General features: G+C 46.4%; 2 protein-coding genes across 2 annotated transcripts; both read right to left on the reverse strand.

The window, feature by feature from the left end:
- Positions 1-7,263: 7,263 nt before the first annotated feature.
- Positions 7,264-9,007, reverse strand: F4822DRAFT_211321 (choline-phosphate cytidylyltransferase). Its single transcript, XM_051453858.1, has 4 exons — positions 8,390-9,007; positions 7,970-8,320; positions 7,508-7,907; positions 7,264-7,453 (listed from the first exon to the last, which is right to left on the reverse strand). Exons 1-4 carry the CDS (start codon positions 8,890-8,892, stop codon positions 7,343-7,345), a joined length of 1,365 nt encoding a protein of 454 aa, XP_051315502.1. The 5' UTR covers positions 8,893-9,007; the 3' UTR covers positions 7,264-7,342.
- Positions 9,008-10,738: 1,731 nt separating this feature from the next.
- Positions 10,739-11,908, reverse strand: F4822DRAFT_211328 (uncharacterized protein). The gene has a single exon (XM_051453859.1). It carries the CDS (start codon positions 11,789-11,791, stop codon positions 10,811-10,813), a length of 981 nt encoding a protein of 326 aa, XP_051315503.1. The 5' UTR covers positions 11,792-11,908; the 3' UTR covers positions 10,739-10,810.
- Between the last annotated feature and the right edge of the window lie 691 nt (positions 11,909-12,599).

A 12,599-nucleotide genomic window follows, 5' to 3' on the forward strand; every position in this document is an offset into this window, starting at 1 on the left:
CAGGAACAACAGCAAGCATAGGTGGTGGAGGATAGATGGCATGGAGGAAAGTGAAGTAAGTAGGTAGAGTAAGGTAGGTAGTCGACGAGAAAGCAGCCGGTCAACGACCAGGCCAAGCAGGCTGGGTCAGAAAAGAATCCGTCCTCCAAGACCGTTGTACCTACGTACATAGTAGCTGCAAGTATAAGGCACCCCTGCCGTCAGCTGGGCTGCATCTGCATGGGTCCCGAGATGGATGAGGGCGCGCGACATGCAAGGTACTGGTCCTAACGGTGGTGGCTCATTTCGGATGCTATTACGGGGTACATACTTACATACTAAGTATTCGCGGTAGTAGTATGCGATTCCTGAAGAAGTACGGTTTATGAAAGGCTCTTATCTCATTCATCTTGTTGAGGTAGACGAATTGGCTGAATAATTTTGGTATCGGTCGTGCTTTTTGTCAATACCTTTTTTTGCTGACCGCGCCGAGATAAGCATCATATTTCTTGCAGTAGGTACCTACCATCCTAACGTAACTCTAGGCACAAGGCGATATTCTATACAATACTATACTGTACCCGGCAGACTGGATCTTGTCGCGGCAAGGAGTGCCATAATTAGCAAAAAGGGAACCCCCTGGGTGTCAGGGCAAGCAAGTGTGGTATCGGTATCAAAGGTACTGTACACAACATATACGTACATGGCTCACGCATGCTGCAGCACGTACGCACGCAACGAATAGATGCAGAGAATAACACAGAAATAGAGTATCTACTAAAGTGTGGCATAGGGTTAGGTATGATTTCGCAAGACCACATGCCCGTTAAAATCAATTACCCATTCGTATAAGTTTTTGTAGTTGGCTATTGATGTCTTTGTCGACGAATTCCTGAGGGGTTGGTGGTATTCTGGGGAATTTTCAACGTAGGCCGCGGGTAGGGTCGAAGTGTGGATGGCCAATGCCTGCCAGAAAAGCAAGAGAGTGAGAACTACAGGTTTACTTCCAATCTGACAGGCGACGGCCAAGGTGGCGCAGCTACCCTAAGCGTGAGGATGCAGTGCGGAGCGCCCCATGGAAAATCACTATACATCAAAAGTACGGTACAAACGCCAACAATAAAAAACGGTGAGGTCACAGCCAGGCAAACTAAACCAGCGAGCACCGCCAGGCCAGGTTTGGAGGGTTTCACGGCAGATATTGGCACGTTCCTACCACCTATCGTGCTACCGTGGTATGGATTAGAAAGATTCTGATACTAAGACGCAGATCACCACCGGAAGATCCGGCCCTAGAGAATCGGTTATAGTGCTCTATTTCCTAACTGCGTATAGTACGGGCTCGTTATCGCTTACCTATGCACCTTGAGCACTTCAGATATTCTGAAACATCAGTAAAGCCAAAGGCTTACATACTTGCCTCGGTGCCTAGGTAGGTGGTATCCCTAAGGGTCACAAGAGCGTTCCAACAAGAAACCTTTATACACGACCCTCCTTGATGAAGATTGAGAAGGAAGCGATAGGTTTCGGGGATTTCCGACTTTCTTCAATACTTCCCTACGACTTTCGTGAACCCTTATCAACTCGTTAACGGCGCGGGGTTTCCGTGCCCTATCTGTTTGGGGGAAGCATTTTGGAAATCTAAGACTCGCAGTTAACTTCCCGTCTCCCTTGGAGATTTTACGGTACAATACTGTCGTTTTCCAGGGCACCTAAGCTTTTGCACGGCCCGCTGCAAGGCCAGGGGTACATGCGGGTTGAATCCTTCAGGCTGGGCATTGGAATAGACTTGGATTATTATTGGTTCCTCGCTTCCAGCTCTACCCGTGGCGTGCTCGGGTCGGGGAAGTACCAGTACCACGAAAGGGGGCTTTGACGCACACCGGCAACCCTAATTGGACGCTGTCGTGGAACAGCCCCGCTTTTAAATGATTCTATTAATAACTGATAGACGTCAACTGGCATTGAGGAATTCGAACAGGTACATAGTAAGCCAGAGCAGAAATATGATGGCCTGACTAATGCAGGACGGGAGGAGAATATCGAACGAGAAAACAAACCACAAACCTAAGGTATGCAAGCCGAATTAGTTGACGATCTATCCATCTTGATATGTTTCATGATCGCGTGTATTAGAAAAAAATGTGGCGGCTGTTTCGACGCGATTCGGCAGCGCGATCCGAAAAGACGATAAGGAGAATGGGGTCCAAAACCTGCGAGAACGGGTGGTCTCTGCTTGCGTATGTGAAGAATCTCATGGCTTCGGCCGTTTGTGTACAGTGTACAGTATGACTACCGAGAGGATGACATGCATGCATGGAATCTGTAAGGAAGACTTCTTCATCACGCATCCCCGCGGTTGATATTCCTAATACGGGACCTATCTACTAATTACCTACCTATATCATACATACATACGTAAAACAGGATTTGCTGATCTACTTGATGGGATATTCCTTTCGGACTTGCTATATCTATACCGAGTCATTCCCGGTCTCACTTAACAGGGTTCCCACGTTTTTTTCCAGACGCATGTCGTAGATGCAGCGGTCGATAGTCTCCTTTCCGAAGGTGTGTTACTTGGATTTGCATGTACATGTTAGTAATATAGGTTGGACGATGTAGTTATTCCCGGTGTATGGCTCCTTAGATGGAGGGAAGTTACGGAGCCCCGAACCGTCAAGTATAGTTCCTTCCCCGCCTTGTAACTATGTCTCAATTCGGCAATCAATTTTTATATATAATGTACCCTCATATTCATGTATGTCTTAGCCTTACAAAAATATAATATGTACCAACAGTATCATATATGTTAGTTAGTAACACAATTCACACCTAGCTAAGATGAGGTATTAGTGGACAAGACCTGGCGCTTAAGCGTTATTTTTAGAGCCAGCATCCTGCTGACATACCTATACACACACAAATACATCCATACTTCATACACACTCAACAATGTTGAACTAGCGCATCATATGTAGGATTGCATGTATGTACGTAGGTATGTATGTAAGTATTTGCGTGCGTATCAATACATGTGTGTATAGATGTTACCTAACTACAGATCTATACATTACCACACTTACACACACCTACCTTTCATACCTACCCTCCACCCTCCTTTTCACCCTCCCTTTTCCTAAATCGCACCACTATTACTTTTTCAGGTTTGTCTAATACGGGAAGCGAAAATAGCTCTTTCCAACCTACTTCTGGCAAGCGGCTTCGCGTCTTGGCCCTGCCGCATTCCGTATTTGGTCACGTCTAGCCTTTGAACCGCCACCTTTTCATGTAAGTTCTATCGGCCCAGATGGCCATTTTCTCCCGTTGTATCTCGCTGATCGTGTCTTACTCAGGTATACTGTTTCTAGTAACAATGCACGATGCCGTATAACCACCCTCAGCTAGCATACATACGTCTTATCGGCTGCGACAAGCGCGCTGCGCTGCGGATCCTACGCGACCGCGTGGCACTGGCGGCGGCTCTTGTTATAACACAAGACATACATCGGTGACTAATCTGACATCCCGGAGGAGTAGCGCGCTTCTATCCTACACCTTTTTCAACGTCATATCATGTTCACCGTCTGGCTTTGCTTCTCGGTCCCGTACCTTAATGGATCGACCCGAGATTGCCGATTTGACTGATCTAGAGTATCTGTATGCACGTTTCCGCTCGCGCATTCTAATCCTGTACCACGATCCCTCCCATACGAGCCGGCTGTGAATATTCCGGGCACATGCCAAGACTTAGTGTTAGCTGTCGGCTCACCGTGCATCCGCATCGTCAACTATATCGAGACTGGCTTAGCCCATTTTGATGAGAAAATAAAGGACATTGGACTTTGCATACTGACTTGTACTATACTATCTCAGCCGGTCCGAAATAACCGGAGTATAGTTATCTATAGTAGCTACATATCGGGTTGTAGGCTATGCTCAGCCTATTCAGACGTTCTTGACATGAGTAAAGTATACTCTCTCACCGGGAATCGCCTATCTCATTGGTGTTTCTATATTCCTAGGTTGACTCTATTTCTAGGTCTGAGAGATAGCGGTGTTCTTTTCTTGTCACATCCTCGAGCCACCGCGGAGATACTCCAACTCCCATATGCATGTGCTCGTTCGTTCTAAGACACATGTCTCAAGATGTGATATCAAATCTTGCCAACGAGCGCAGAATGCCTTACGCTCCATCCACACCGATGTAGCACCACAAGGCGAATGGCCTAGAAGGCGCCGGGGGCGTTCCTCGGGACGCCATCCGAGAACCCGTAATAGTTCATGAAAAAAAAAAAAATCTATAGAGCTAGCCCCCGAGTTTCAAATTCTGCGGCCCCAATGGCGACATCAATTTTCATCCCAAGAGGGCACACGCTTGGTTCATGTTGTGCATGGGCCCATAGGCCAGCAGAGAGGGTTACTCCTGTAATTCTGAAACGGGAGACATTCACCAACGATGCTACTGCAGTAAGGCTGCTCGAGAATTGTTATGTAGATTATACGACCTGGAAGCGAGTCTGTAGGTGGATTCTGATGGCAAGTTCATATTTAGGGGTTAGTGAGCCTTACTCTATTAATGGTCGACAACTGCATTTTTCGTCGGTGATATCGCTAATGTAACATCGGTAAGGATCAATGTAGGTGGTGACGAAATATGAGTGTTTGAAACTGAGAACTTGACGTTCTATCAACCTCGGGATCTAGGGTCTTGTTGGTGGTTTGGAAAGGCTGACAAGCTGACTGGTGATCATCCAGGCGCAGGAAGCACTCCAGGCTTGTAGTGGAGAAAGCTGGGATTAGCAGAAAGTAATCTGCAGAGACCTTTCGCTTGCTTAATTTATATGTCATCTTTTATGGATGGAAATTTAAATTATAACATGAATCCATACAAAAATACCTAGGAGCACTACCCCCTGGACCGTGTGCTATGCTTGCTGATGAAGCCACACTTAATATCCACGACGACCATATAAGGGTCAACTTACCTGAAGTACACTGTTACCATATAGATCTTTCGAAGGATATATCCCAATCGGTTCGGACTTCCGTTTTTTTAATATACTCTGGTCACACTTACTATATCGAAGGGAGTAAAGCTACGCCACCGTGAGACCATATACAGATGGGGTCTTAGGCAAGCGATGGAAGGGTAGGTAGATCACATTGTTCTTTCCGTTGTGTTACCAACAGTTTGTCTCCCCCTGCTCATGTCGATAGATACTTGACCCTATAAGCGGCAGTCTTAGTCTCCCTCTTACATACGAACCATATCTAGTAAGTTTTCGGGATTCATCGGCTGCAGCCTCACAAGGCGCATTATCCCGACGAGGTATCGTCTAACTTAATTATTCCTATTACAACATACCTAGGTATGCACGGCTCGATGCTAACGTTACCCTGACATCGGGTGATACGTGGAATATAATAGTTAGGACAATATCACCGCATCATGACTTTCCTCAACGTTTTCCCATCGTCATTGGCTGACCTAGCAGCGAGAACCTTCCAATTACCATCACCGAGGAGTCGTAATCCTACTTAAACGACATCAATGACGATGGAATCACACACGACGCTAGATATTGGAGACGTTGGTGCTTGGTTGGTTCCAGCACAGGGTATCTAGAGTGTCGATAGCTTCTAAGTATAGACAACGGCGTCAAGTCTCAGGAGGGGCAGATATCCGCCTCGATTTCACGTTAGTCCGTGGCGTTGACATGCGAATGACGACTGCAGATGCAACTACACCACGTACAGCCGTGGTGTTTCGAATATATCCCCAGGACCGGAGGCAATACCTAGCGAGCCGTTACGACGGCACACCTCGAATGAGATGGTATAAACCGTCTCTACTGGTTACTCCAAGAACACCTAGGGTCGTACACACTAGGTATGGCCGAGTCCTAGACTTGCCTGCATAAGCTGAAACCCCTAAACCGCTGCCTAGGCTATTACTCCGTGAATCGATTATCGCCGACCTCCACGAGGCTCGCCCCGAAATTCATGATGTATGAACTACTACCCGGTTCTCTTCATTCTCGGCTAGGACATCCTATGGCTGGAGAGATTCCGTAGCATGACCTATTAAGGGTAACTGGTAGCTTACTACGAGAACGATGCTCGTATTCTATAGTATTCCAAATGAGGCTCTGTTCCCTTTGAATTTCCCCAACCGTCAATTTCTCATGATGCCGAGTTGTACGGCATATCAGGACCAGTCACCGCCCATTGGCATCGGGGTAGGTGACCCACCATAACTTTGAAGATAACGATGTCTTAAGCTGGATCATGTGGGGCTTGAGGAATTCTTGTTCGCGAATCCTCCTTTGTGAGCCAGCTTTCGATGTTTACCCCTATCCACATGGAATCTCATCGACATCCAATTGGTCAGAGGACTTCCAGAAGCGAAATGCTAGACCGCCTGTTACCATCACGGACTAATAATTGTTATCCGGACTGACTTACTGTAATTCGAACGCGTAAAAGGTCAAATCCTCGTCCAGAAAAATCCAAAGTTCCAATGACATGCGAAAAGGTGAGGTAGCAGTCACCACCTATTGTCTACGAAGAGCCGTGGTCAACGGGGTGTGTTTAAAAACACCCTCGTTTGTTTACTAGCGAACCTCGCTCCACATTATATACAATACCAAGAACCTACCAAGGACCTAGGTATCTAGAGGTGAGGCTATCCGTAACCCTTTCAAAATGCGCGACAATCTCTTGCCATTACAGTATCATAGTCCATGAATTATTGGACAGGAAAGTCAATTACGCATCAATCTTTTAAAGGCATAAAACCCCAAAATATCAAAGGATTTTCTTATACCTAGGCACGCCTCATTAGCGATATCCCCAAATATTGGTTGGGTTATGAATTACCATATGATACTCTTTGAACCATTTTCACACCGTGCGTGTAGCACAGCCCTAAAAGAGCAGTCATCCCCTATTCTCCACTCATCAAAACCATCAAACACAAATAAACCACCAAGAATGGTCATGAACGTTCATGCTAACTATTAACTCTATCAAATGCGATACACATACGTAAGCAATGAAGTCGTCCGTCTATCATTTTCCCCTCTCACGCCCGACCCTATAGCCCCGTATAGTAGTATAAAGAGGGGAGAGAGGCACCAATCTTATGGTCTCAGGATGCATGCAAATAACCATTCAACGCCGTTCATCCCTGATTTATCGTAGTTTTTCTGTATGGCCTGACTCCTTGATTGTCGAGATTCGAACTACATTCGTCATCTCCTTCATCATCGGAACCAAACTGACTATCTCCATCGTATGGCCTGGTACCTTCTACATTAATATGTCCATTAACATGGAGGCGACTCAGCGGTCTGAGCAACTAACTTGCCGACGCGACTGGACGTCCACGGTCGTTGCCCTTGTCGTCACTTTCTGAGTCGTCATCACTCGGAGGTCGACTGTCTCGAAGATTACGTCGGTTCTTGGTCATCTATTTACTGTTAGCTAATTATAAGTCTCGCCCGAGTGATGAATTCAGACTTACCCACGATCTGACGCCACCGATTAACCCAAGAGTATACCCAGTGATGAAATCATTAGGGGCCGGGGCCCTCTCGCCCGGTGTAGTAGGTGATTTGGCAGCAGCGGCCATTGTAGCAGTTTCTCGCAAACTAGTGTCACCATTTGCGCCCGGGGTGGATGGCATGGAGAAGCGGCTCGCTGGGGAGGGACTCTGCGGTCGGCTTGCAGGCCAATATTGGCGGAGTTCACGACTAAGCTCCTGACCAGTCGTAGTCCAGTTTGACCTGATATTATCGCGCAGATCTTGAACGTGGCGCTTAAGATCGAGTTCGTTCTTCTTGAGCCAACTAACATTAAGTTCCTGCCGTGATGTTCCTCGTTTAAGTTGGCGCGCAATGTATTTCTCATAGTCACGGACAATCCTACAAACTTGTGGTCAGCATTACTCCATGATAGCGGCTCCGAGTATATCGTGACAACTTACTTTGTGATGATGCCCGTTGTGCTCACTCCTTCAGTTCGCTGTGTTACCAAAAACTTGCCGGCCTTTTTAATGGGCGCATAGATATCATCACCCTCTGCGGCACCGTAGGGAATATCGTCGTGGGCGACATAATCAATCTGGTGTTTCTCGAGAAACTCGGGTGTTACGATCCAAGGACAGTTTTCAACAACTTCGTCAACCCATTTGCAATGCCTGACTGTCTCAGCACGCTCTGCACCGGAAAGTACTGTGAGACCTTTACGCTTGTGAGTCTCCTCGTCGCCAGTCACGCCAACTATTAAGTATACATCATCAAATGCTTTCTTTGCTTGTTCAAGTTGGCGCATATGACTATTCAAAATTAGCTCTTTCCAATGGCACTGGACGGACACTTGCCCCATTGGAATTATAATAACGTACCCTAGATGGAATAAGTCAAAGACGCCATCCGCATAGACTCTAATTGTTCGTCCAGTAGGAGGGGAATTTGTTGTGTATCCAACAGGATGTATGAGGCGGCCAGTTGGTGGCGGTGGCATTGCTTCTTGCTTCATCCTCTCTTCATCGTCCTGAATCGTCACATCCCTAGAACCGGTAGGTTTCCTACTCTTTCTCGTGACACGATCCGCAATATCAATGCTAGCCTCGGTAGTGTCGCTAGGCTCGCCAGGATCTATAGTAGTCTCGAAAGCTGAGGTATGATTCGAATTGGCTCGTTGGCGCTTGGCTGGATTGGAATTTGCGGTAGAGTCGGATTTACGGTGTGACAGCCTTCCGGACTCAGGTGCTGTGGTATCACCTTCCTCTCCGGAAGCATCTCGTGAGGATGGTTGTAATAATGGATTGTCGTCCATCCTGGTCGAGTTCGCGGTTGTTGGACGTTTTCGCTTGCCGGCGTGGGAGGATCCTGATGGAGAGGACATTTTGTGTTTTTGGAAAAGAATGGGTATGGTACCAGGATATAAATATACTTGGGATAGCTACTACTCGGAAATTGACACGTCGAGCTTAAAGCTTGGGTGTCGGAAAGATTGACACGCAGGTCGAGTCTAATTTGACTGATTGTAACAATACAGATACCGCATATGCAGCTATCCTGTTTGTATAGTCTTTTAGTCTGGACGTTCCCGAAGGTTGAGTACTACTGAGGCAGCATTAATTGATCTGTCAACTACAGAATACCTTAAGCAGGCGTCGTGAGGGAAAACTAACAATCAAGCCGGAAATGTTGACATGTGGGAATAATCAATGACGTTGGTTAAAGGAGGCGAGCTAGCGAACCAATGAACCAATGAGGCTTCGGAGTAACGTACGAGGTTAGACAGATTAGCGGTATTTTGGCCGTTTGTCTGGTACTGATTTGGTGTTTGAGAGTTAGAAGATGGAGTAGCTTGTCACAAATTCCTCGGGACGTTTGTGAATTGTGAGTTATGAATGGTCGATGTGGATGCGGATTGTTGGAAAAAGAAACGATGATAATGGGGACGAGGACATACACGTAGAAGGACACGGGTAGAAAGGTGGTATGTACCTGGTTAAGAGGTAAGTGATAAGCGGTACTTACAAGTACTTCTTCTCCACGAACATTGACATCTGATTATAGGTACATAGGTAGGTGGTATTGTACTTATTGTACAATATCGATAAAGAAATTGAGAAATTGGGAAACGATAAAATGAACTTTCTTTTCCTTCCCCGGCCGATTGAGTTTGCGCTAATGACAAAAGGGGGTTTCTCTAAGAAATATCTCGAAAAGGAGTAGTAGGGATATGCTTTAGTGTAAGTACCTAGGTATAATAAAATTACACAATCCTTCCTATGTAAAGTTCCTTATCCCCCATGAATTTCGAGGTCCAAATTTTAATAATTTTGAAAATTTTTGAGAAATCGTTCGATTCCTGGTAAAGACGGTGTAAGTGGCGTCATGATTTACCAATAAGCTTGACCGGGATCCCGCATCCGTTATACTGGATTGTGGCTGATTACTCTTTCAGGAAATGTACATTCACAAACAGTCGTGGCGTTTGTATTGAGCCACTTTACTATTAGAATCCCTGTTGTTACCTCAAATATCTACGTAGGTACTTCGGTTACTAGCAGATACCTAGGTACTTACACACTAAGGTATTTCCGTCATATTCTCATCAGTTGCTTTGAACTCCGATGCTGTTTTAAAGCTCGATGTTTGATTGAGTATGTCCGTGAAAATACGTATTTAATTCAAGTAAGAGAACGATTGATACGCAAAAACGTATTTTTACGTCACTTAATATCTATAACTATTCATTGTCAAAGTGTTGATAGCAAATGAGTGGAATTCACATCTAGTTCTTTGATAACTAACCCTAGTAAACCCAATATTGAAGCCATCTCCAACTCTCTCTTACGATACTTTGACATTCTCTTCTATATATAGAATAGAGTTTATAGAGTGCATACGCGCCAATCTAGTTCTCAATATCCTATGAAGTTGTTCTGCCTATCTGAACCCAAACATTCATGTCAATACATACATCCGATGTCCCTGGCCTCTAGTAAGGCCCGCTGTCAATTAAATAATGACAATCTACAATCTGCGGTATTTGATCAAAATATGGTCCTTGCTCCTTCAGCTCGGCTCAGCGAGATGCGCACCCCGCACTCATCGCCTCTTCTTGACCAATTCAGTCAATTGGTAGGTAGCTCCCTCATGGAGTAGGTAGTGTGATCCAATAACATTTATTGGTGTGATGAGGGATTTCCGAGTATGGCGGGAATCGATACTTTTCTTTCTTAATTCTCTAATTAACATCTACACCTTGAACAGTGTAATTCAATTGTGATGTTAACTCGAGTTACGTCTTATACCAGACGAACGGCTCGCTGCTGTCGCGTGTGTCTGCCGCAGCGATGCGGGTGCCTCGGTGAGGCTTTGTGACAAAAGGCTTTAGCGTTCCCAGGAGCGGCGGGGCCGAATTTTTGCGATACCGCACAGTATTCTTTGTCCTCCCCGATCCATTCTCGGATGTGGTTGTGCAATTCGCACCGCGCCGTCCGGCATTTGCGACAGTATACTTGGCCTCGTGGGGTCAACAACGCCAATGAGTTCTGCTTGCTGATGCCGCTGCTGGATACGAAAGGTCCGGAGATAAATGCGTTTCGCCATACCCATTCCATATCGTTAGGTCCTTCTCGTCGGGCGGAAAGCGATATCTTTCCATGCATCCTTTTGTGGATGGAGTAAAAATGCTTGCTTGTCAGTCCCAGGCACGTGCTGTCAATAGGATCTAAAAAGTCGAAGATAGCGTAGTGCAACTCGGGAGGAAGATCCTCCAAAGTGAGAGCTACGCCTGGTCGGTGCGTGAATGGAACAGGTTCGACATCTGTGACTGAATATGACCTCAGCGGCGCTGGCAAAGCCGGTCGCTGAGGTTGTGCAAGGTTCGCCACTCGAGGAGAAGGAATCGGAGTAACGGCAAGTGGAGTTTTGGAGGCAGAAACATTGTGAGGTCGGAGTTCGAAGTACGAATCTGTCTCAGCCGACTCTCGTGGGGTAGCAAGTGGAGTCTGCAAGCGCTGTTGTCTCTGGTATGCGACGTATGCATTTACCGACGCCGTATAGTCAGTCGAAGTGAGAGCACGTCGAGGCACACGAGCAAGGCCATTCTTAGATCCTGCTTCTTTTCCGGATTCCCTCTGTTGCTGCAATACCATCATCGATGTTTCCGAAGCTGGGCCGAGATCCATATCCAAATTGAGAAATCTGTTCGACATGTCCATCATATCAGGTGAACCTGGCGATACTGGCTGCCCCAATGAGGGGACTCTGAGAACTTCGACCATGTTGACTATTTATATGGCGACCTTTTCAAATTCAAGTTTTTGCACACAATAGTGCTTGTTGGTAAAGTGTCGATGGTGCGTGTGAAGGTTCTGAACTATTTAATGGTAAAAAAACAATAGCTTCGAGTTACCACAAAACTGACGATCGTCAGGGTCCAAGCTGAATAATAATTAAGACCCCGGATTTCAAAATTGTGCAGCTCGGTCGAATACTACCGATAATAGGCGGTGACGATGAGTTCGGCTTTAGTCAGTAAGCCGAGGCTGGCGTTTAGACAGCAGGGTAGATGGCGTTTTTTTCTTTTTCAAAAATTCTTTTTCAAAAGTCTGGGGATCCAACTATGTGGAGGAATCTTCAGACAGATGTTCGTGGCTAGAAACTTGCGATGGTCTGTTGACGAGTCGTGACACTTGTCAAGCCTCGACTACGTGGGGATGGGAAGGGTATTAAATCCGTTATGAAGGAAAGCGGTCAGGGGTCAGCAACGGACTACGGGAGACTAGCCACACACTACGCTACGATGCGAAGATCACTATTCAGTGGAGATTTGATCCACTTCTAGTAACTTGGCGAGGCGCCGAGGAATAGGTCTGGAGATACATCGTGACAAATGGGGAGAGGTGGAGTGGTGTGTGTGACCCGCAGCGCTCGTCGCCCCCGACCGGAGAAAAGCCAGGGCTGGACACGGGGGAGTCCTATGGTAAACCGGGCTATGCTAGAGTAATGCATCTGTCCCTAATTCGACGATTACTAACTACTTAGATGAAAAATTCTAGAAGATTGGCTGAATTCGAGCCGGATACTATG

Source organism: Hypoxylon trugodes, assembly GCF_022578975.1.
Source record: "Hypoxylon trugodes strain CBS 135444 unplaced genomic scaffold F4822scaffold_4, whole genome shotgun sequence".
NCBI classification, from domain to species: domain Eukaryota; kingdom Fungi; phylum Ascomycota; class Sordariomycetes; order Xylariales; family Hypoxylaceae; genus Hypoxylon; species Hypoxylon trugodes.

What these genes read in the sequence shown, in the direction of transcription:
- F4822DRAFT_211321 (XM_051453858.1), bottom strand. Translation starts at nt 8,892, where the DNA reads ATGTCCTCTCCATCAGGATCCTCCCACGCCGGCAAGCGAAAACGTCCA. An exon ending in TTTGACTTATTCCATCTAGG is followed by an intron (nt 8,321 to 8,389) that starts GTACGTTATTAT and finishes AATTTTGAATAG; the next exon opens with TCATATGCGCCAACTTGAAC. An exon ending in TCGGTGGCGTCAGATCGTGG is followed by an intron (nt 7,454 to 7,507) that starts GTAAGTCTGAAT and finishes AACAGTAAATAG; the next exon opens with ATGACCAAGAACCGACGTAA.
- F4822DRAFT_211328 (XM_051453859.1), bottom strand. Translation starts at nt 11,791, where the DNA reads ATGGTCGAAGTTCTCAGAGTCCCCTCATTGGGGCAGCCAGTATCGCCA.